This window comes from Callithrix jacchus, chromosome 2, assembly GCF_049354715.1.
Source record: "Callithrix jacchus isolate 240 chromosome 2, calJac240_pri, whole genome shotgun sequence".
Taxonomy (NCBI): Eukaryota; Metazoa; Chordata; class Mammalia; order Primates; family Cebidae; genus Callithrix; species Callithrix jacchus.
Genome location: NC_133503.1, coordinates 62,614,455 through 62,638,243, shown reverse-complemented (window position 1 = coordinate 62,638,243; position 23,789 = coordinate 62,614,455). Strand labels below are relative to the sequence as shown.

At 47.6% G+C, this 23,789-nt stretch overlaps 2 protein-coding genes across 2 annotated transcripts in view; one reads left to right on the top strand and one right to left on the bottom strand.

Annotated features, from left to right (window-relative positions):
• The window catches only part of KCNIP1 (potassium voltage-gated channel interacting protein 1), a 388,725-nt gene that overhangs the window by 352,456 nt on the left and 12,480 nt on the right, over nt 1-23,789 (bottom strand). The window lies entirely within an intron of this gene.
• KCNMB1 (potassium calcium-activated channel subfamily M regulatory beta subunit 1) lies at nt 1,471-12,545 on the top strand. Its single transcript, XM_002744578.7, has 4 exons — nt 1,471-1,569; nt 4,973-5,130; nt 6,519-6,690; nt 11,745-12,545. Exons 2-4 carry the CDS (start codon nt 4,997-4,999, stop codon nt 12,012-12,014), a joined length of 576 nt encoding a protein of 191 aa, XP_002744624.3. The 5' UTR covers nt 1,471-1,569; nt 4,973-4,996; the 3' UTR covers nt 12,015-12,545.

The window sequence follows — 23,789 nt, the reverse complement described above, 5'->3', positions numbered from 1 at the left end:
GACCAGGCTGTACCCAGCTCCCTGGGGGCTGGGGAAACTCAGGGTGACCTCCAGAGCTTCAGTTGGCAGTTGACTGTAGGGTAGAGGTGAGCTTTAATGTCTTACAGCAGCCCAAGGGTCAGTAGAGACAGACCGAGCTATGCAATCTGGAAGGGCCAGCTTTAAACCTAGTTCTGGTCCCTAGGGCTAAACCAGTGACTTCAAGCCTCCAAGCCTCAGTTTCAGATTCTTTGATCCTTGGGTCAAGTGAAGGGTAGAGATATGCTGCCTTCTAGCATCATGCCTGATAGGAAAGCCCCAAAATCTGGGATTGTTTTTGTTGCTGATATATGATATATATATATATATTGAGACAGCATCTCGCTCAGTTGCCCCGGCTGGAGTGCAGTGTCACAATCTTGACTCACTGTAACCTCCACCTCCCAGGTTCAAGCAATTCTCATGCTTCAGCCTCCCTGGTAACTGGGACTACAGGTACCACCACACCCTACTAATTTTTGTATTTTTAGTAGAGATGGGGCTTTTTCATGTTGCCCAGCTTGGCCTCAAACTCCTGGGCTTGAGCAATTCATCCACCTTGGCATCCCAAAGTGCTGGGATTATAGGCGTAGGCTACCGCGCCTGCCCTTTATTGCTGATTTTTAATCCTTACATCCACTTTACAGATGAAGAAATGGGGATCTAAAAACATGGTTTTGCCTGCAAATACATTTGTTAGGAACAAATCTCTGTACTTTCAGGGGTGGGGGTGGAGCTGGTGAGCAGGCTGTCCCTGGACCTGGTTGGAAGCAGTCATGGAGCTCTCACTACTCCCAGCTTCAGTTTGGCTGGTCCTTAAAAGGCGGGTTCTCTTCCCTTGCCATAAATGCCCACCATCTCTAACCCTCATCACTACCCTAAAGCAAAATAAGTTTTAAACAAGCCAGTAACACAGGTGAGAAAACTGAGATCCTTTAACGATAAGTTTGGGAGAAAAACAAAAAACATAAAAGAAAGCTGAAGCCCAGAGAGGTGCCATAACTTGCTCAGGGTCACACAGTATTTAAGTGCCGAAGGCAGGGAGGTTTAGCTGCTCCAGCGTGAATATGTCAGGGACTGGTGACAAGCCCAACCCCTCCAGCTCAACTCCACCCTTGCTCATGCCAACAAAAGGAAAATCATTTCCTATTTCTGGCATCTTTGCCAGCCCACAGAGACAGAGAAAAGAAGAAATATTTCCAAATATTCCAGACTGATCTTTCATCATTTCTCAGTCTTGCTGTCTGTTGTCGTTTGGAATCTGTTTCCCATGAGACTTGGAGAAGATGGAGGTGGAGGGCCTGGGGTAGCAGCTGCCCTGCTCAGGGCCGGGTACCTGCTCTCTAAATCTGTGTCTCCAGGCTGTGTGCTCAGACTTGACCATGTTTGGGCATGGAGGCTTGCCCCAGATGGGGAGCAAAGGCTGCTTCCCTGGAGATGGGCGGGGAGGCCAAACTTCCTGCTGGAGCTCTGTGGCATCTGGGGTGGGGGGTGGGGGCCAGGCAGAAAGAAACTATCTGCTGCTGAAGACCCAAAGGCGTCGGGGAGACTGTGAGTACCACATCTGAGAGCACTTGGGAAGTGGTTTCTCCCAAGACTGAGGGCTGGAGGGAGACTGTGGGGAAAGCAGCCTGTCATGAGGCAGGGAGGGAGGCAGGTGGTGAGACTCTCTTTTTCTCAGGCCTGTCCTTCTGGATGGAGGGCCTGTGGTCTGACGGCCAGCAGGGAGGGTGGCACAGTGGCCAGGTTATGCTGGTAGTAGGTGCCCTGATCCTCCAGGTCCCAGTTCTCAGAGTGGCCAGAAGGCTGCAGCCTGGAGATTAAGACCAGTCCTGGCACTTGTCACCAGTAGAGAGGTGGGACAAAAAATAGATTCACCAAGACTGGTCCAGACATCTGCTCCAAACCTTCAGGTTTTCCTTTGTTAGTAATAATAGCTAATATATACTGAGGGCTGATTTGGTGCTAGGCGCTGTGATACATACCTGATACTCTATATGGCATTTGATCTTTAGCTGAGCTTTCTGAGGCAACTACCATTATTCTCATTTCACAGTATTATGGTTGCTAAATGGCAAAGCCAGGGTCTGATTCCATGTCTGATGACCTCAGAATCGCCCTGTCCACTGAACCGCACTGAACTGCTAAACAATGTACTCTATTCCTTGTCTTTCTAAGGAAAAGGATGTCCACCCAGCTATCACCCAGGACACTCCAACATCCTGCCTTCCTTTGTCCTTCTCCATCTTTCCTGAATCGATCCCACATCTCAATTAACCTTTCTAAATGGGAAGATATAGTCTGGAAGTTCAGAGATATTTAAAAACACTCAAAACTGGGTAGTTCTTCTTAGAGTCTAACTGAAATCCTTCCTATGATAGCTGAAATCCACTTCTACCTGTTCTTCCTATCCCTTAGGGGATATTGACAGTTCCCATCCTTCCTCTTGCCAAAGGTTCTCCCTTTGGATGCTGAATGCTACCTTCTCACTGAAGTCTTATCTACACTGAACCCCACACATGGTCTTAAGAGGATTTATGATGGCTCTACAAACCCACTCACTCAGTGCAGGTGACAGTCTCATCAGAGCATTAGAGACAAGTCGGACCTGAATAAGCCAACTTTTCAGACTTCTCTGTCGTAGGAAAGCCTCTCCTTTCCTTTTCTTCTGAGCTACTAAAACTGGAAAAACCAGGTTCCTGCCTTCACCAGCCTCAGGAGTGCCCAGGGGACTGGGAGGGCACTAGAAGCCACACAGCAAAGGATGCAGTGGCCCTGAGAGGTGGGGGGGCTGATTAAACAGCAAGGAGCTGTCACACCACAGGAAGCCCCCAAAGGTATGCTACAGCTCCCCCAGGAGAGAAATGACTTTGTTGTGGGCACTCAGCCCTACATTTCCAAAATGGGATTTCCCACTGGCTTCAAATAATTTATGTCTCACAGCCCCTGGGGTGGGGCCAAGTGCCAGTGACTCTTGAAGGGCCTGGGGAAGCAGGCTGTTGGGGTTTTTAGCATATCTCCAGGTGATTCTGTTGCTTTACCTGTGGATTCATGGAGGGGCTTGTTGAACTGACACCAGGTAGAAAAGGTGTGGGCTCTCCCATTCCCTCAATACCATAGAACAGAAGGAAAAGAATAAAAAGAGGTTAAACTAAATGCGCCTCTTTGTCGAGGACAATTTCTGCTTGCTTGTGCTTTATAATGTGTCACTAAAATGTAGGGGAACTCTTCTCTTGGTGCCAGTTGTCGTTGGATGTCACCTCTGTCAATCAATAGGGGAGGTGGACCAGCTCACTGGGAAGGTGTGATGGGTATCCGTGGTGCCTGACCCTGGACTCTTCCCTTTAGTAGGGATGCCCGGGAATGGGGCAGCCTGGCTGAGAGGAGGGAGTCAAGAATCTCTGATTGAATATTTGAAACAGTCCAACAGTTAAGAGATGACCGAGCAGAAAATAGAGCACTTTGGACTAATGCCTGTCTTCTGGACACTGACTAATTAATAATAATAATACATTTATTACTTTAGGGACCTGGTAATGAGAATAAAGTCCTTCCTGATATCTAGCTAAAATCGCCCCTAAAATGGAGGATTACAGTGAATAGATCTTATGACCCTGATATTTTTGGTAGAATGGACTCTGGTTACCTTAAACAAATAAAAACCACAGCAAATAAACTTACCAGGAGGCTCTAGGACAGCTTGTGGAACGCATGGTAAATCACATGGGAACCACAGCTGGGCGTCTCTGAGGCTCCAGGTGGCATAGATTGAGGGGCTGCTTCCTGAGGCTTTGTCAAGGTTCACATTCCTGGGGGAGCGATCAGGACCTAGCACGGGAGGGTGGCATCTTTGCTTGCATGGGGCGGGGTCAATGTCCAGGGGAAAAACAAGGAGTTGCTGCCTAAAGACGTTGGAGAGAAAGAAAGCTACCACCAGCAATGTGCCCATTCTGCTTTGTCCCAGGTGGCTTCAAGCCCCGAAATAAGAATGCAGTCACTGAGGCCACCATGATGCCTTCACTCTTCTTTCTTTGCCTGTAATAAGGAGTGTTCCTTACAAAAAACCAGAATATAGGAAACTTCCTACCTTTCCTAACAACCTGCGGTTGCCTTTTGGAGCCCTCCTCTCCTTTCTCTGCCTGCTCCCTGGCCCAGCCAGCCCTGCCATAGAACTGTTTCTGGGCAGATATGCTCCAAGTTTTCCTCCATGGAAGGAGGTACATGGATGATGCACCTGTGCTGGTTGCTCACTGTGTGGGACCTAGGGCCATTGTAGCAAATGACCATAAACCTGATGGTCCCAAAAGACAGAAATGTCACCAGAATTCCAAAGTCACCAAGGTGTCCACAGGCTGCACTCCTTGTAGTGGCTGTAGGGGATGAGCCATTGTTCCTTACCCCCGCCAGCTTCTGATGGCTGCCAGCACTCCTTGGCTTGTGGTCACGTCACTCTAATTGCTGGTCTCCCTGGGCCTATCACCCTAGCCTTCTCTTTTATGTTTAATAGCCCTTTACTTCCCTCTTATTAGGGCCCCTGGGATCACATTTAGGATCTACATGGATAATCCAAGATTGTCTCCGCACCTCAAGATCTTTTATCTTAATCACTTCTGCAAAGTCATTGTCATATAAAGTGACATTGATGGCTTCCAGAGACTAGAACATGGCATCCTGGTGGGGGGAGCATTACCAAGCCTATTACACACTGTGTGACCTAGGGCAAGTCACTTTACCTCTCTGAGTCATAGATTCTACATCTGCAATTGCCTCTCATTTGCACAGGGAAAGTTTACATGGGGTCCAAAAAGCAAGCCCACTGGAAGTTGCAAAGCTCCGAATATAAAACAAGAATGATATTAATACTTGAGTATCCTCCCTTCTCATCTGTCCTCTCCTTTTGTGGATCACCTGTGAACTGCGCTGATCTCACTTCTGTTTGCTTCTGTGGACCTAGAAATGATCACTGTCCCCAGTGGATATGGTGAAGAAGCTGGTAATGGCCCAGAAGCGGGGAGAGACACGAGCCCTTTGCCTGGGCGTCACCATGGTGGTGTGTGCCGTCATCACTTACTACATCCTGGTCACGACTGTGCTTCCCCTCTACCAGAAAAGGTACTGAGCTCTCCTGGCCTGCCCACCCCCCTCCCCTCTTCTCGACACTCACTCCAGGCAGCAGGGTCAAGGCAATGCTCATTCTTAGGTTCCAGGCTTCAAGTGCAGGGAAGGTAGGATGAATTGAGCCCCAACTGGGCTGAGATTCTAAGACCTGGTGGTAACAGACACTTGATGCCCTTCTCACAAGAAATACCAAGAATCAGAGTAAATACTCCAGTGCAAATTTGATCCCAGGCAGAATCAGAGAACTGCAGACGTTCACAGTTCAGCTGCATAGCTCTCTCCCTTCTGAAGCCTCCCTGTCAGGTGGGCATCCAGCCTCCTGATGAATACCTCAAGTGAGGGGGAGCTCCTTTCCTCACTGAGCATACCATTTTGTGTTTGAGGTTTTCTGATGTATCTGCATTGAGCCAGCATCTGCTTCCCTGCAGCTCTGCTCAGGAATCTCAGAGAAGGGTCCATGCCCTTGCTCACTGATATATCAACCACTTGAGATTTAAGGAAGAGCTGTGAATTCCTAATTAAAATGTTTTATTGGAACAAACACACTCAGTTCTCTCAGCCTGTCCTACGGACAAGTTTCAAACCTGTGCTCTGGGCAAGTTCCAGCAGCTGACAGCCCCCTCCTGCGTGGCAATGGGTCTCCCGCAGGGTACATGGGAAATGAATCACAGTTGATTTACTAATACGTTGATGAGCCTGTTAGCCTTCCCCCGGGCCTGCTGCAGCCTTGCTCTTCACAACACTGGAGCAATTCCAGACTGGACTCTTACCCTGGTGAGGAACCATTTAGGGACGGTCCCCACCATCTTTCCCATCCTGGCTCAAATCAAGCCCCTCCTACCTCTATCTGCTCCTTTTAGGGGAAAGAACACAGCTCATGAAGCCACTCAGACCTAGCTTCAGGTCCTGCATGGCCTTGGCAAAATCACTTGACCATCTGAGTTTCTCTTCCGCCTCTGCAAGACAAGATGATGTGGATAAGAGAGTCTCAGGTTTGGCTGCTTGTCAGAATCACATCAGGGAGCTTTGAAGAAAACACCAGGGCCTGGGCCCAACCACCGGAGGCATTCTGATTCACTTGCTCTGGGGTGTGGCTTGAACAGGCAAATCTTTTTAAAAGCTCCCCAGGGTTGGGGACAAGCAGCCAGGGTTGAGAACGATTTATATAGATAATGTCCAAGACCCCAACCAGCTTCTACAGTTCCTCCCTGTGTCCAGGGACTCTGGGGTCATGTGCTTTTATTGCTAGATGCTTAAGACAAGATGAGGAGCCCAGCCCCGGATCCCTCTAAAGGTTCCCAGGGGATCAGGGATTCAAACAGGTGTTCTGTGTGTCACTCATTTTCGAGATGTGTATGTGTGCATGTCTGTGGTCTCCTCAGCATATGGACAGAGGAATCCATGTGCCACCTGATTGAGACCAACATCAGGGACCAGGAAGAGCTGAAGGGCAAGAAGGTGCCCCAGTACCCGTGCCTGTGGGTCAACGTGTCAGCTGCAGGCAGGTGGGCTGTGCTGTACCACACGGAGGACACTCCGGACCAGAACCAGCAGGTATTGAACTGGGGGTATGGGGACACATCCCCTTATCCCTGTCAGGTGTGTGAGCCTGTACCTAACCACCCTGTCCCCGAGGCTGAGATAGATCAACCCACTTGGCCAGGTCTCACAGCTGGAATGAGATTGAGCCAGCCCTAGCTGTTCTGTGTTGGAGTCACACAGACCTGGGTTTGAATCTGCTGCTAACTGGCTGTGCAAACCTAGGCAGGCCACTTAGCCCTCACTGCCTCAGTTTCTACCCTTGTAATGTGGGATGCTAACGATGCACCTTGAAGTGCTGTTAGCAAGTCAGAGACACTGTATCTAAAGTGCCATGCTCAATTCTGGGAGGAGAGTGGGCACTCAAACAGAAGTAGTGATTAGTGTTATCACTTTCATTCTACAACCTTAGTCAAATGAGAGACCAGGACCAGGGCCAGCATCCCAAAGTGGAATCCCTGTAGCTCCCCAGGAAATCAGGGACCCAGGGCTGGAGTAACCTCCATAAACAAACATTTAGGTGGTTTTCCCATCCTCCCCTCCCAACATCCCATCCTCCCCCTCCAAAAAGCAAAACTCACCACCATATCCTTTCCTAAAACCATCACTTGGCCCACTCTTTTCCTTCCTTCCTTCTTTTTTCCCTTTCTTTCTTCCTTCTTTCATTTCTTTTTTCTTTTTTAATTCCTCCCTCCCTCTCTCCTTCCTTCCTTCCTTCCTCCCTCCCTCCCTTCCTTCCTTCTCTCATTTATCTATTCAACAGCCATTGAGCACCTCCTGTGTGAAGCCTATAGGACTCAAGAGGAGAGAGCTCGTGCATGAACAGTGCCTAGCAGGGAGGGATTGGCACCATGGAGAAACACAGAGGAAGTTACAGGGGTTAGAGGAGGGGTATGTTTTCCAGCTGGCATCAATGGGAGTATCAGAAAGGCTCTTGGGTTAGGCTTTTCCTTTTTCTTTTCTTTTTTTTTTTTTTTTTTGTTTTTGAGATGAAGTCTTACACTGTTGTCTGGGCTGGAGTGCAGTAGCTCCATCTCAGCTCACTGCAACCTCTGCCTCCCAGATTCAAGTGATTCTCCTGCCTCAGTCTCCCAAGTAGCTGGGATTGCAAGAGCCCACCACCATGCCCAGCTAATTTTTTGTAGAGACGGGGTTTCACTATGTTGGCCAGGCTGGTCTTGAATGCCTGACCTCATGATCCACCAGCCTTGGCCTCCCAAAGTGCTGGGATTACAGGTGTGAGCCACTGCATCCGGCCGGCTTAGGCTGTTAGCATCAGGCAGGCACAGGATGCAAGGCATAGAGAAGGGGGATGCATATAGAAAGTAAGCATAAGACAAGGCATGGCAGAGGGAGAGGATAGGTGGAGACAGGGATCAGAGGGCTGACTACAGAAAATGACCCATGATGGGGTGTATGCAGCTGGAAAAGGCTGCCAGGGCAGACTGAGGTCTGTTCCCAGAGGCCTTTGATCATCATGGCATGGAATTAAAATGTGAGCGTGTATGTCTCAAGATATGTCAACTTTGGCTATACATTAGAACCATGTAAGAGTCTTCAAAACTAAACTAGGGTCCAACACTAGACTATCAAGGCAGAATCTCTGATCAGAGATCCATTCGTAGAGCTCCCAAGGTGATTCTATGGAAATTATTGCTGTGGGCAATGAAAGTTCTTAGGGCATGATCAGAGTTGGATCAGGAAGATGAAGCTTACAGGTGTGGGGGGTCCAGTTACTAGCCAGAGGGGCCAACACCACAGCAAGTACCCAGGACCAAGGCATGGGCCTGCAGCAGGGGAGATGCTGACAGTCAGGATTTGATGGCTGATGGGATGGGAAAAAGCAGGGTGCCTGGGGTGAGCGTGGAGGCTGTGGGACCTTGAGAGTGCTGAAGGTCAAGGAGAAGTGGGTCTGGGCAGTGGAGGATGGTCAGGTGCTCAGTCATTGCTAGTGTGACTCGGCCCCTCCTGGTAGAGAGAGGTCTCAGGGCCACTGCAGGTAGCTCCTACTCATGACCTATCTCTTCTTTGGCATTCAGTAGGCCTTGATTTATCCCAAGAGCAGGAAACACATTTTCAATAACTGGTGGCATTCTCTGGGTGTGATATGGGCCAGGAGCAGGCTGATTTTCAGGCTGCCTCCCCAGTCCTGAGATTGCCAGCTAAGAGGGGCATCCCCTGAATGAACTCAGCAGAATGTGAAGGAAGGATGTTGCTGGAGCCACCACTGTCCTCTCCTCTGCCACCCAGGCTTGACCAGGCATGGTGCTGATAGCAGGCTGCAGGGGCTGGGAGGTAGCAGTGGAAATGCCTTGTGTGTTTTTGCCAGGTAGCTGGGTTGTGGGCCAGCTGCTCCTTCCACCTGTGTCCAGCATAGGGGTTCAAGAAGCTGGGGCTCCAGGCTATCTGGGTGTCCTCTGGAATCATTGTGGAAGGCCAAGAAGGCTCTCATCCCACCTCCCAACTCTGAAGTTAGGGGCCACAGTTTGCCCTCAGCTTTTCCCGAGTCTTAGTATGGAGCAGGTGAGTTCTAAATCCCCTCCCATTGCCTGTCCTGAGGACCTTACACTGCAGGGCTTGGGAAAAAGCTGGGTGGTTGCAGATTATTCCGATAACTCAGACTTAGCTGGACCCAGGACAGGAGTAAAAGGATGCAGCCAGGTCCCGGCTTCAGGGGCTGGCTGCGAAGAGTGAATTCCTGCCCAGTGTCTTGCCAAACAGGCCTAGCATAAAAGATCCAGAGGAACCCTGAGCAGGCAGAGGATATAGCAGGCCCAGAATGAGCAGAAGCCTCACTTCAGAGCTCATCCATAGGCCTCTTTTTAAGAAGGTAAAGAAGGAACTGTTGCAATTTCACAGATAAGTCAAAACGTAGTATTATTAATTATAATGTCATCTTCCACTTTTTTGCATTCTTATCATGTGCTGGGCTCTGTGCTCAGTACTTTACATGTACTATCCCATTTAATCTCCATGACAGTTCTAGGCAGACAACCTCATGAACTCATTTTACAAGGCCCAGAGAGGTTGTGGCAGTTGCCAAGGTCACGCGGCTCAGAACTTAAGCCTGTCTGACTCCCTAGCCACACTGTTGCTTAAGGAGCTAGGTTAGCCAGAGGCTAATCCTTTCTCTCCTGTCCTGGGTCCAGTTAAGTCTGAGTTATCGGAATAATCTGAAGCCACCCAGCTTTCTCCCAAGCCCTGCAGTGTAAGGTCCTCAGGACAGACAATGGGAGGGGATTTAGAATTCACCTGCTCCATACTAAGACTCAGGAAAAGCTGAGCCTTAAGGTCACAGCCAGAGGCATTGGAGAGACTCAGACCAGGCTCCCTTATCCTCAGCTCAGGGCACTGGATTGTATTCTACTGTGGACTTGGCAGTACCTAACAGTTCTGAATGCCAGATTCCTCAGGAGCCAGCCTCTCCTCAGCCTCAGCTGCCCCCTGGCTGGCTGGAGCCCTATATCTGAGTGTAGCACCCCTATCTCCCAGGCTGTGAGAATCACAGTGCAACCCTTCCCTGTGCTGCTGGACTGAATGCCCTCAGAACCAGCAGCTTCCAGGGTGGAGCCTCATATAAACCCAGGGAGTGGCTGAGGCCTGGGGAGAATCTGGCTCAACACCTGCCCTTTGGGTCTCAGTTTTACATTTTGATCTTGGATGTGATTTCACTAGAGCAAAATTAGTGCATGAAGGAAGGAATCACACATTCCTGGACCCCACCCTCAGTGATGCAGAGTGGGTAGGCACCTGGGCTATGGGGACTCTGTAGATGTTCTGCTGCAGATGGGGGCACCACACTTGCAGCACAGAACAGAGGTAAAACCAGGGTCTCTGCTTTATGCCCACTTTGCAGCACTTTCCAGCTGGCCTCATCTGACAGCGCAGAAGGTTTCTAATAACAATGATGAACGTGAAAAGTAAATGTGTGTCATGTTCTGCTGACACTAAACTCTTTTCAACGCATCCTTTCTTTCCTTTAGATCCCAGTGTCAGATACCGGCTTGCCAACGTATTTTGTTTGCTGTACTCAGGTTAAGACTGCAAAGGTTTTCAATTTTAAATTTAGCTAATATTTTACTTTTTTTTTTGAGATGGGGCTCTCGGTTTGTTGCCTGACCTGGAGTGCAGTTGCGAGGTCAGAGCTCACTGCAACCTCCAACTCCTGGGCTCAAGTGATCCTCCCAATTTAGCCTCCTGTGTAGCTGGGACTACAGGTGCACACCACCACACCAACCTGGATAGTTTTTAACTTTTTTTGTAGAGATGAAGTCTTGTTATATTGCCGAAGCTAGTCTGGAACTCCTGGGCTCGAGGGATCCTTCACCCTTGGCTTCCCAAAGTGTTGGGATTACAGGTCTGATCTGGTTTCTGACTTCTCTTGACATGTTGGAGGTCTGGCTATTATAGATCTTCTGGATGGCCTGGCATCCATTGTCTGGAGGGAGCGCTGACTGGCTGTCTGGAGATAGCTGGCTCTCTCCCTGTCGTCAGGCCCTGCCACTTCTTCCTGGCACCAACGCAAGTGTCGGTGGGCACCTGTCATCTTATTGCTTTGCCTGCTTCACTCGCTGACAATACCTGCATGAGCCCTGTAGGCAATTGAGCACATGATCTCTAATTCAAAAACACAGCCCACATGGCCTGTGTCCCTCCCTGGTTTCCTTAGATAGCTCTGTTCGAAGTCCTTCTTTAATAATATCCCTTGAAACTAATATTGCTATTCACCCATTTAAGTGATGAAGCTATCAGGACTCTGAAAGAGTGAGCAATTTGCCAAAGACGCTACAGGCAATCCAACCAGAGCCAGGACCCCAAGGCGCGACCTGTGCCCAGGTGTGCAGCTGTACCCCAATCAGCTCCAGCACTCCCATCCACACACACAACACAAATGAGAGTGTACTCTCCAGGCCTGCACAGCGCAAGGCCTGCCAAGCTTTAGACAGAAGTCCTGACTCCAATCCAGGGGCCCGACTACAGAGCTGGTATTTTTCTTTACTCCATATCAAGCCCTTGACTTCTAAGAAATGGAAATTTCCAAGCCCACGTGCTCTTGCTTCTCCCCACAGTGCTCCTACATCCCAGACAACCTGGACAACTACCCGACAGCCCGGGCCGATGTGGAGAAGGTCAGAGCCAGATTCCAAGAGAAGCGGGTCTTCTACTGCTTCTCAACAACTCTGGTGAACGAGACCAGCGTCCTGTACCGGCGCCTCTATGGGCCCCAGGCCCTCCTCTTCTCCCTCTTCTGGCCCACCTTCCTGCTGACCGGTGGCCTCCTCATTATCGCCATGGTGAAGAGCAACCAGTACCTGTCCATCCTGGCAGCCCAGAAGTAGAGCCATTCATGCCATACCCCTTGTCGGGCCACAGGGCACTAGCTGGACCCAGGGCTGCTCTCCACTTGCAGACCCATGCCTTCTCCACCTGCCCTCTCATTCTTCCACCCCAAACCACCCTGTCTTCTGTTGCAGAACTGATCTTTGATACATCCCTTTGTGAAACCATTTCCTGCTCCAGAATGTACAGTGGCTCCCCAGTGCCTTGGAGGCCATCAGGCCAGCCAGTTATAGCTCTCTATTACCTGTCCCCACTCAACTGACTCATCCCTGTTTTCTGCTGCATCACTGTGTGCCCCACAGAGAACGATGATTGTTACCTCCATGTCTGTGCTCTCCCTGTTGACTCAAAGGGCTATCCATCCTCCCCCGGAAGCTGCCCTCAGCGAACCTCAGATCCTGGTTTGAATTCTCTAATAAGAACAACAGCAGCTCCCATTTCGAGAACACATTTACAGTATTACTATTTTCTAGGATATGAAGTATCATATATTTTTTTAATTCCAATATTAATAAATACATGCAAAACAGCAATCAGTTGTATGGAAATACACCAGAACTTATCAAAATATTAGCGGCGGGCTGGTGCTTAATTTCTGTTTTCTTCCTTATCTCCCTTTTTACTTTTGATGCTTTTCTAAATTCTTGATTATAGGAAGGTTGTGTTTTGTCTTGTTTGTTTTTAATCAGAAAAACAATGGTAGATGCCATTTTGGAAAAGTTGAAAGAGTGTGTCCTCCTCACAGAAAAAGATGGAAGTGGGTCTGGGGACACAGTTGCGCTCCAGTCAGAGACAGCTGCTCGGAACACACAATCTTAAAAACCCCTCTGGAGGACAGGTCATAATATAGAGAAGGATTTGTTCTTTAACTTGAAGACAGGGACTCTGGCACTGAGCCTGCTGGGAAAGCCTATCTTAGATTCGAAAACGGCAAACTGGGAAGAAGCCATCACCTTTACCATTCCCACTCCAACTTTTCCTAGAATAATGACTGTCCAAGTGTGGTCGCTGGACTGGCAGCTGTGGCAGCTTGCAAGAAATGCACACTCTCAGGCCCCTGTCCCAGCCCCATCAAGCCAAAAGCCCTGCGTGGGGTGGGGGAAGCAATGCTCTGTGTTCTAACAGTGGCTGTAGGGGATCCTTGGCCACACCTCGAGCCAGAGAACTACTGGTGTACCAAGTGAGTGCCCTGTCACCAGGCTTTTCAGAGCAGGTGCGTTGCCATTTGGGTATGAAGTTAGGCTGGTGTCTCTGAAGTTTCTTCCAGTGTTGTGAGTCTTAGATGCAGCCCTTGGGTTTGAATCCTGTCTCTGCCTCTGCCTGATTTAATCTCTTTTATTCTTAGTTTTTCTTCATCTATAAAAGAAGGACTCTTCCTGGGTAGTTGGGAGGGCTGAAGGAATGTTTGACACATAAGGGGTGGCCGAAATGGCAACTATAGGTTGTGTGTGTGTGTGTGTGTTTCTTAACTTTTATTTTAAGTTGCAGGGTACATGTTCAGGTTTATTACACAGGTAAACTTGTGTCATGGGAGTTTGTTGTATAGATTATTTCATCACCCAGGTATTAAGTCTCATACCTATTAACTAAAGAAAATGTGATACATATACACCATGGAATATTATATAACCATAAAAAGGAAGGAGATCATGTCTTTTGCAGGGACATGGATGGAGCTGGAGGCCTAATATTATCCTTAGCAAACTGACACAGGAACGCAATGCCAAATACTGTATTTTCTCACTTGTGAGTGGGAGCTACATGATGAGAACACATGGGCATAAAGAAGGGAACAACATACACTGGGGCCTTTTGGAGAGTAGAATGTAGGAGAAGAGGATCAGGAAAAAAGAGCTGTTGTTAATAACAAGAATAAGTCACAAAAACTCAAACTTCCAAAAGTTATGCCAACAATGCTATCCGGCATGCATGGGTTCTTATTTATTCTGTGCCAGGCACTGTGCTAATTAGTTTGCCTTGTAAAGAAAATGAGGTACTCCTGAACCTTCCTCATAGTTGACAAGAATCAATAAAGGACAGTGGCTAAATATATGGACTTGGGATGTGCACTATTTGGGTTCACATTCCGACTGTGCCATCCAGTAGGCGGGTGACTTTGGGCAAATAACCTCTCTGTGCCTGTTTTCTCATTTGCAACATAGAAACTAATAATAGTATCTTTCCATGGAGTTTTGGCATGAAACAAATTCTTATGTAAATTTCCTCGGATAGGGACACATGGTAAGTGTTATTGAAGCTTCTATGAAAAACTGAGGCTGTAAGAGGTAACTGGCAAAGACCATCTGTAAGGTGAGGAGCTAGGACTTCGGCCTGGAGCTGTGTGATTCCAGAGCCTGGCGTCTCAACCACAGAACTCAGCAGAGCCAGCCGAAGTGCTGAGGGACACAGCCACCCAAAGCCACAGGGGCCAGGCAGGGAGCAGGGTTGCATCCCTGGAATCTGCACCAGCATCTGCCACTTCCAGCCAGGGAACCCTGATGTATCCCTGCGGCCTCCAGTTTCTTACCTGGTGGTCCTTCCTCCCAAAGGTAGGCAGCTCACCATTCCCCAGAATATTTTTCTTCTGGGGCAAGGGAAGTCTCAAGGGTCCTCATCTGAGTCTTTTAAGAAAGTCCTGATTGTAATATTGTAATATAGTTTTGCAAAATATTAAATATTACCATTTGGGACATTAGGTAAAGGGGACATGGAGTATCTCTGTATTATTTCTTACAGATGCCTGTGAATCTACAATTATCTCAAAATTTAAGTTAAACAAAAGGAAGAAAAATAAGAAAGAAAGTCCCAACCGGGAGTCTGATTTAAAAGAGTCTATTTTGTCAATGGTTTCCACGCACCTGAATTTGGGACTAAAATACCCAGAAACTCAGAATACCCAGATAATCCCTGCAGGGTAAAAGGTCATGCTCCTCCAGAAGAATTAGTGTGTGCGGATGCCTAACCCCTACTGATCCATAAATTAATGCTGACCTTCATTTGCTTGAGACAGATGTTCTCCTATTGTCAACAGAAACTGGCCTTTTATCAAATGCCACAACTGTTGGCTGCTCACAGAACTTTATGCACAGGATAAGCATGAAATGATGGGCATTTTTGCATGATGAAGTTAGACACTGTGCCTACGTGTTTTCTAAAGAAATAGCTGCCTGGGAGCAGAGAACCTTCACGAGTTCTTAATAAACCACTCAGCTAATGAGTGTCTAGTGCTTCCATCATTTATGATTTTCCTCTCATGGGCCACTGACCCACACCTGGAGAGGTGCACCTGGAAGGCTCTCCCATGTGTCCTCCCCTGAAACTCATACACAGTGGTAGAAATCAGAGGCAAGGAGCCCCCTGAGCTCCAGAACTGGGGTGGAAAGGACCCTGGGGGACATCCTAAGAGTGCCAGGCCTCAGGCAGAGCTTCAGCTCATCAGCCTGAACTACAACCAGAGGAGGAGAGAAAGGAGGGTTTCTTCTATTTTTGAAGATCTCAGAGGACCGGAATTTCACTTCAGTTTTATGGTGTTTCTGCTTTCTTGCCTGCAAGGAACTTTGTGTATTCTTACCAGTCTCCCTCCGTACCCCTCACCAATCATTGTGAAGGGCTTCCTTCTTCACAGTGAAGACTCAGCATTATGCAGGCCTGAGAGTCAAAGGTGGTTTAGATGGACTCTGATCTCCCATAATCTTCATCATCCCATACCAATCTCCCCTATCCCCAATACACATCAAACAAAAGCAGGAGCTCGAGAGGCATAGGCAACTTTGGGACATGTCTTCTGTCTCCATGCTCACGAAATAGCTGCCTGGGAGCAGAGAACCTTCACCAGTTCTTAATAAACCACTCAGCTAATGAGTGTCTAGTGCTTCCATCATTTATGATTTTCCTCTCATGGACCAGTGACCCACACCTGGAGAGGTGCACCTGGATGGCTCTCCCATGTGCAGAGGAGGACTGCTGCACTGAGTCCTCCTCCTGTCTCAATTCTGGAGCCCCTGCTACTCAACTCCCCTTTGATTTCATGTGTTCAAATACAAACTCTTGCTCTCTAAGGTCCAGTAAGACTTTAGAGATCATCTAATGCTTCCCCACTTTCTATTTGGTGCTTGAACTTTCTTGTGCCGCAGAGAGAGATTTGGTCTTTGGTACAGAGATCCTTTAGGGATGATAGGAGTGTCTTTTGTTCTAATGAGACGACTCTTGGTGGGCTTGTAAATAGTTTCAGTATGGGGGTTGCTTGCCAGAAGGACCAAGCCTTAATTAGAGGGTTAGAACCTTCAGCTCCACCCTGTAACCTCTGCAGAGGGAAGAAGGACTGGAGATTGATTTTACTCACCAATGGCCAGTGGTTTAACAATCATGCCTATGTAGGGAAATATTTATAAAGCCCCTTAAATAATTGGGCTTGGGAGGCTTCTGGGTTGGTGAACACACCAAGGTGCTGGGAGAGGGCATGGAAGCTCCACACCCCCACCTGCATCACACATACCTTGCCCTGTGCACCTCTTCCATCTGGCTTTTTCTGAGTTCTATCCTTTGCAATAAACATGTAATAATAGTAAGTAAAGTGTTTCCTGGAGTTCTGTGGATCGCTGTAGTAAATTATTATTTCCAACCTGGAGGTGCAGGGGAGGTTGTGGGAATGTCCTGTCAGTCATGTAGAAGTATGGATAGCCAGGGCACCCTATTGGTGGCTGGCATTTGGATGGGGCAGTCTTGTAGGACTGAGTTCTTAAGCTGTGGGGTCTGAGCTAACTCTGGGTAGTTAGTGTCAGAATTGAATTAAAGTGTAGGACACCCAGTTGGTGTCAGAGTTAGTTGGTATCAGTAGGAAAAAAAAACCCCTTATGTGGTGTCAGAAGTATTGTCAGGGAGAACACAGTTACACTCTTTCTACACTATTTAATGACAACTTGCAGCAACACCTTTTTTGATGGATAACTCACTATAGCAAGATGCACCCACTTCCATCTGGGGATATATTTAGCTGATCACTTCCTGTGCAAGAACCTGTCATTTCTAATAGTTACAATGGCTGGCATTTGCTGAGCACCCACCTGAATGCCAGGATCTTTCCAGGCACAGCTCATTGAGCACTGACAACATCCTTCGAGGTTATAATTAGCATCTCCATTTCAACAATGAGCCAATGGAGGCACAAGGAAAAGACTGAACTTGCCTCAAGTCAGAAGTTAGCAAATAGCAGAGCTGGGATTCAAATCTAGGCAGTATTGCTCCAGACTATACTCTAACCACCGGGAATCCTATTCTTTAGTCTTTCTCCCATATCGAAAGTGGAAAATGCCAAACAGGTCAAGGTCAACTATTGAGAGCTTGTCACATGCATCTGTATACCTTTCTGTCACAGAGCCCAGGCTCTCAAAGGACTCCCGGGGACCACATATCTGATGTGTCAATAGATGTGGGGGTGATGGCCAAGCAGAAAGATCTGGAAAAGTCCTGCAAAGGTTTTACTGTGGGCACTGCCAGAGAGGACCACGAGGTCAGCCACAACCTGCCTGAATCCACGCTTTCCAGCCCTTAGCTCGTCATATGCCCGACTGGAACGCAGGCACACCACGGTTGCAGCAATCCTTGAACTAGTCACTATGAGAAAACAGAACAGAAGGGAGTCTGGTTCACCCAGCAGGGATCCTTCTCAGCAGCTGGACCGTCCTCTCATTCATCTCTACTTTCTTTCACAGATGTTTCCAAACCATGGGTTTAACCATGAGCTCTAGAATTTGTTCAGAAGTTGACAGCATGCTTGCTTACATATTGCCTTAGAGTCCTCTTTCACTATCTTTAATTAAACTTAAGCTATGTCACACCTTCTTGGCATCTAACTAAATTTTCTGTGGCTCCACTGGTCATAATCCCTCATTCCCCTCTGTTATTTCTTTCCAACGCTTCCGAATTGAAATCCCCTCAGCCATGAGCCAGAACCCCATTGGTTTGAAGAAGTCTGAGCCATAGGAGGAGCTCCTGACCTCACGGGATCCTCTCAGCCATGCTGGGTCATTGCACCCAGGTCTCAGGTCTCCCTCCTTGAGGGGCAGATGGGAGCAAAAACAACACCCAAAAGAGAAGTGGATATTGTTAGCTCTTCCCTCAGATCATTTGTGCCAAGCAGCCTCAGCCACCATTCATTTTTCACTCTCTCAGGACTTGTTTGAAAGGCCTGTTTCTCATGCTTACAATTTTGGTGGGTAAGATACAGCTGAGTATGGCATTATCCTTATGGCCCTAAATGATGTTTTTGTATTTGTCTTTGAGTGGGAGCCTGCAGGGAGAAAAGCTCAGGAAAACAAGATTTTGAATCTGTCTTGTTTATGACTTTGGGCAGTTTATTTAATCTTCCTGAATCTCAGTTTCCTCAATTGGAAAATGAGCCTCACAGCCTTTGTTTTACAGGGTGCATTGAATCATCAATCATGAACGCGAAGTGCTCAGCACAGTGCATAAAAGATGCTTCACAAATATCTGTTCTCTCTTCAAGTAAGGCTGTCTCCTTCCACCGCTAATTCAGATTATTTTCTGCTAGGGCTCAGAGAACTCTCACCCACCACCTTTTCCTCACTAGCAACTTCCCGTCTCTCTTGCTTGTGGGCCTGATTGACAACTGCCTTCCCTCCCTCTCTCTCCCCTCTCACTAATTTCTAACTGTACCCCGCCTTAAAATTTTTGACCACAAACAGACTGCCTATCTTTGCTTTGAACTTTCTTGATTCTACTTGTATAAACTTAATTCCTGGAGGAAAAATGGTCCTATCCACAGAAGCCATATCCCTGCCTCACTGAACCATTCCAAGGGTTGAAGGACCTGCTTCCTTGAGAGTCCACTTCATGGGAGAATCATGGCCCATGATAATAATAGGCCTGGCCAGAATAATCCTCCCAGTGGAGGTAGGCAAACCCCTTGACCCAGAAATCAGACTTAATTGGAAATTAAATTGCTTTTCCATGCCAACTTCAAGATGCCTATATCCATAGGCATCTAATTTATCAAGGCGATGCCTTTTCTCAAGGAAGCCTGTGGGAATAGAATGGCTGCATCGGCAAAATTGCAAACTTGATCCTGATTAGAAGAATTTTCTTTAAAGTACAGCTTGAACCCTTTGAGTTTCTCATTTGGGGTTTGGTGCATTTAATGTGGCTTCTTCCCCCTTGCCAGGCTCTGTGCCAGGGCCTCGAGGTATGGATACCAGCAGGACAGGCACTGCATTGGAGCAGTTTCCTGGGCTAGTGGCAGAAAAAGAACTATGCAAGCAAAGATTCCAAAGCTGTAGCACTTTACTTAGTTGTCCAGGGATGAGTAGCTTATGGAGGTAGAGAATATCATGAATAGAGTCACAGTTAAGAAATTGATTTATGGGCCGGGCGCAGTGGCTCACACCTGTAATCCCAGCACTTTGGGAGGCCGAAGCGGGTGGATCACGAGGTCAAGAGATCGAGACCATCCTGGTCAACATGGCGAAACCCCGTCTCTACTAAAAATACAAAAAAAAAAAAAAATCAGTTGGGCACGGTGGCTAGTGCCTGTAATCCCAGCTACTCAGGAGGCTGAGGCAGGAGAATTGCCTGAACCCAGGAGGCGGAGGTTGCGATGGAGTGCCATTGCACTCCAGCCTGGGTAACAAGAGTGAAACTCCGTCTCAAAAAAAAAAAAAAAAAAAAAAAAGAAATTGATTTATGTGTTCAGCACTGACACTAACGGTTCATGATCAAGGGTGTGTAGCACTCTCCACCAAGCCCTTTATATACATACATTCCATTCTCTGGGAAACCGTAGGAAACAAATACACTAGGGTTTTCATTATCCCCATTTCACTGATGAAGAATCTGCGTCTTAGAAAGTGAGTACCTTGCCTAATGTTACTACTTCCCAACTAACAGTCAGTGGGAAATTTGAAATAAGATAATGTCATGCAGAATTTCTGCCTTTAAATACTATACTATACTGCTCCTTTATCTCCCCAGATTTTTATTTTGAAAATATCCAATTACAATGCAAATTGTGAGAATGCCTGCCCTTCACCTGAGTTCACTAGTGGTGATCAGTATTTTATCATATTTGTGTCTTCTCCCTGTCTCTGTCTCTGTGTGTGTGTGTGCACGTGAATATGTGTTTCTGAACCATTTGAGAGTGAGGCTGAGGAACACAGAATGGAAGACTGGTTTGGAAATCATGTGGGGACCAATTTGTCTGGAGGAGAATGTGTGTGTTGGGGGGTTGGTCACGGGGGAACAGAAATAGGAAGTGGGCTGAGGTCTGAGACTGTGGAGTTAGGGCTGGGAGTGACAAATCTGGCCGTTTGGGGTGTATTGCAACACAGCATGAACAGCAGTGACATGCCAGTGAAAGCAGAACTTTCATTGCTTCTCATATTGAGAACTGTAAAATTGAAGATGTATATTTAGTGAATGATATATTTGTGGTTTCTGATTAAATGTGGATGCTTATGGAAGACAATTCAGACAAGGCAGAGAAGGATCAAGAAGAATTTTAAAAACTAACCTTTAATCCCAGCTCAAAACCCACACTAATGTTTCCATTTTTTTCTTCTCTATTTTACTTTTCCATATACATCTATTTCCATAGAGTGGAACTCCATTGAGCATACAGTTTTTTTTTCTCCTGGTTTCCTACTTGGTATGATATCAATAGCACTTCTGCAGATTATTAACGAGTTCTTAAAATAATTTTTCAACAGTTTACTATTATCCCATCAGATAGAGGAGCCAAAATTTATTTAAAGCACATTTTTTTGCATTGAAACTTAGATTGCCTCCAGTTTTTCACTATTATAAATAATGCAATAATACCATAATGAATACCTCTAAATAAAAGTCTGTGTGCACATCTGTGATGATTTGCTTAGGAAAGATTTCTAGAAGGAGGGTTTCTGGGTCAATGGGTTGGATGGGCCATCTTTTTGGAATGGTGTAGATTCAGAAAGGAAAGAAATGGAAAGAAACGAAGACTGCAGGCTGCTGCAGCAAAGCGGGTGAGAGGTTAGAAAGGTTCAAACTTCCGGAATGGTTCTGAGAGTGGAAAGGGAGTGACAGATGGAAAGAACAAGGCTCAAGACTGGGACATGTAAAGAGAAAGGGTAAAGTAAGGAGAGAGAGGTCTGCTTTGGTTTTACAAGGGTTGAGTAGGGGCTAAAGAAAGACGTTCAAGTGGAAGGGTCTAGTGGGCCTCCTTCCCATCATCCATCAATCCATCCATCCATCCATCCAGCCAGCCAGCCTTCCTTCCTTCCATCCATCCATCCACCAATCCATCCATCCATCCATCCATTCTTCCATCCACCCATTCATTTTAGTGAGCCCCTACTCTATGCCAGGCCTTGTGCTGGGTGCTGGACATTTCTTTCTTTCTTTTTTTTTTTGAGATGAAGTTTGGCTCCTGTTGCCCAGTCCGTAGTGAAATGGCACGATTGCAGCTCACTGCAACCTCCACCTCCCTGGATTCAAGCAATTCTCCTGCCTCAGCCTCCCAAGTAGCTGGGATTACAAGCATGTGCCACAATACCAGGCTAATTTTGTATTTTTAGTAGAGACAGGGTTTCACCATGGTCAGAGTGGTCTCGAACTCCTGATCTCAAGTGATCTACCCACCTCAGCCAAACAAAGTGCTGAGATTATAGGCATGAGCCACTGCATCCAGTCTTCACATTCCTAAATAACTTAAGATGTAGCACCTACCCTCCCAACAAGTTCACAATCCAGCCAAGGAGTCACCTGTAGGCCTGGAGCTTAAGAAAAGAGCCAAGGCAAAAGAGAGATTTGGGAGTCTCCCTTAGAGGTGAGGCCATGAGGCAGAGAGTGCAGAAATGAAGGGAAGAGATGAGGGATCTTGCTTGGGCTTAGTCTATGAGTCACCGACTGTGTGGCAATGAAGAACCATTTGCTGGGTAGCCACCACTTCCAGGAGGGACCAGGTTACCCTCCATCCCTGTGCCCCCAGCTACCAGCCAGAAGAGGCTCTGTTTTGAGGGGAACTTATTCAAGGGTGTTCCTTGCTCTGGCCTCAGTTTCCCCACCCTTACACTGAGGACATTTGGAGGAGTCTCACACTGGTCGCTGTGCCATGTAGCCTTGACTTCCAGTCACATACTGGCCACCTTAAGACTCTCAGAAGCTCCCTTGGACAGACTCAAAGGCCCAGATGCAATGAACCTGGAGGAGCCTGTGCCTGCTGTCTTTCTACTTCATGGTGCCCTCCTTGTGAGGCAGGCCAGCAGGCAGAGCAGATGCCCAAAGCAGGGTCAGAGCTTTCCTGCCCATAGGGCTTTGTGGTTCCAGCCAGTTTCTCCCCTCCAGGGTGGAGGTGTCCTCAGGGGGTTCTGACCCAGGCTGCAGTGACTGCCACAACATCCAGGTCTTAGGCTTCCTCCACCTCCTTCTGTTGATTCCCGGGTGGACTATACAAGGACAAGGTTTTACTGCCCCTTCTTATTTTTCATCAGTAGTAGAGTGTGGGCCAGTAGTGGGGCAAGAGTGCTGGGTGGCCCAGAAGATTTAAAAAGTTCTGGACATGAAGAGCTCGTTCAATGAATGGAGTGTGAGCTCTCCTGCCTCATCTGCTTAGAATAAGACTCTTTGTCACTGACACTTGCATCCCAGGTAGAGAAAGGAAAGGCAAAGGGAACATTTAAAACATCTCTGACTCCTTTCTGGCCCACATGAGTGATTTCAGTGACCCAGCCATTTCCTGAGACGTGGGAGGTCCCTGGTTTGACTAGGATGCAATGAGAGATTTAAGTACAGCCCTTATAAACAGCAATGCCAAATAAAAGCAAAAACACCCCATCATTTGTTGAATCCTTAATTTGACACAAGCACTGCATGAAACAGTTTCAAGGGTACTACTTTAATAAACCTGTGATAATGGCATTATTGTGCACATTTTACAGAAAAGGAAGCTAGGCTCAAAGGAGGGATTTCCCAAGGTCATACAATTTGGTGGTAACGAATTTGGTGTCCAGTGAACTCCCAAAGTCATGTTTCCAGGAGATTCTGCATGCTCAAGGGCTGGAGGGGAACACAGGCAGGGGAGCCAGCTGCATCTGCAGCCCCCAGATGCCTTCAATGGTGACTGCTCACTTCACGCCCTCCCAGAGGAGCCTCTTGGCTGAATGGAGCAGAGCACAGTGGACACCATCGCCAGTCCTTTCCCAGCGGCAGGTTCCCCTCTCTCCATGCCAAGAATAAGTGAAAGATGAACCAAATGGTCCACCAGCTGTAGTAACTGAGGAGGGCCATTCTTAGGATGGCAACCTGATAAGCCAGATGACTATCTTAATTAACCCCTCATGTCCTGGATGCAAGAAAATAGGCACCCTTGCTAAGGAGGAAGTGTAGATAGCAGAAGGATGCGGGAAGGGTGGATACAGAACTGGTGCCTTTAAAGGGCATGCAGTGCCAAGCCTGTAGGGAATGGAAAGAGGATGCAGAGACCCAGGTTCAAGGGCCAGCTCTGCCTCTGGCTTGCTGGGTTGCCTTCCCCAGCCCTCAGGTTTCTCATCTGCCAGCTTGACCTCTCAACTCCCAATGACGGTCTATTATGTGTTTAGTACATAGCAATAAAAAAGGTATTACACTAAGTGAATAAAGCCAGATACAAAAGGAACAAATACTGTTCATAATTTGCTTACATGAGGAACCTAGAATAGTCAGGTTACTAGAACAGGTCGTGCAAAGCCCTGCACCAGGTGCTGGGGAAGTAGCCGAGGCCGGGCTAAAGTCCCTGCCCTCACAGA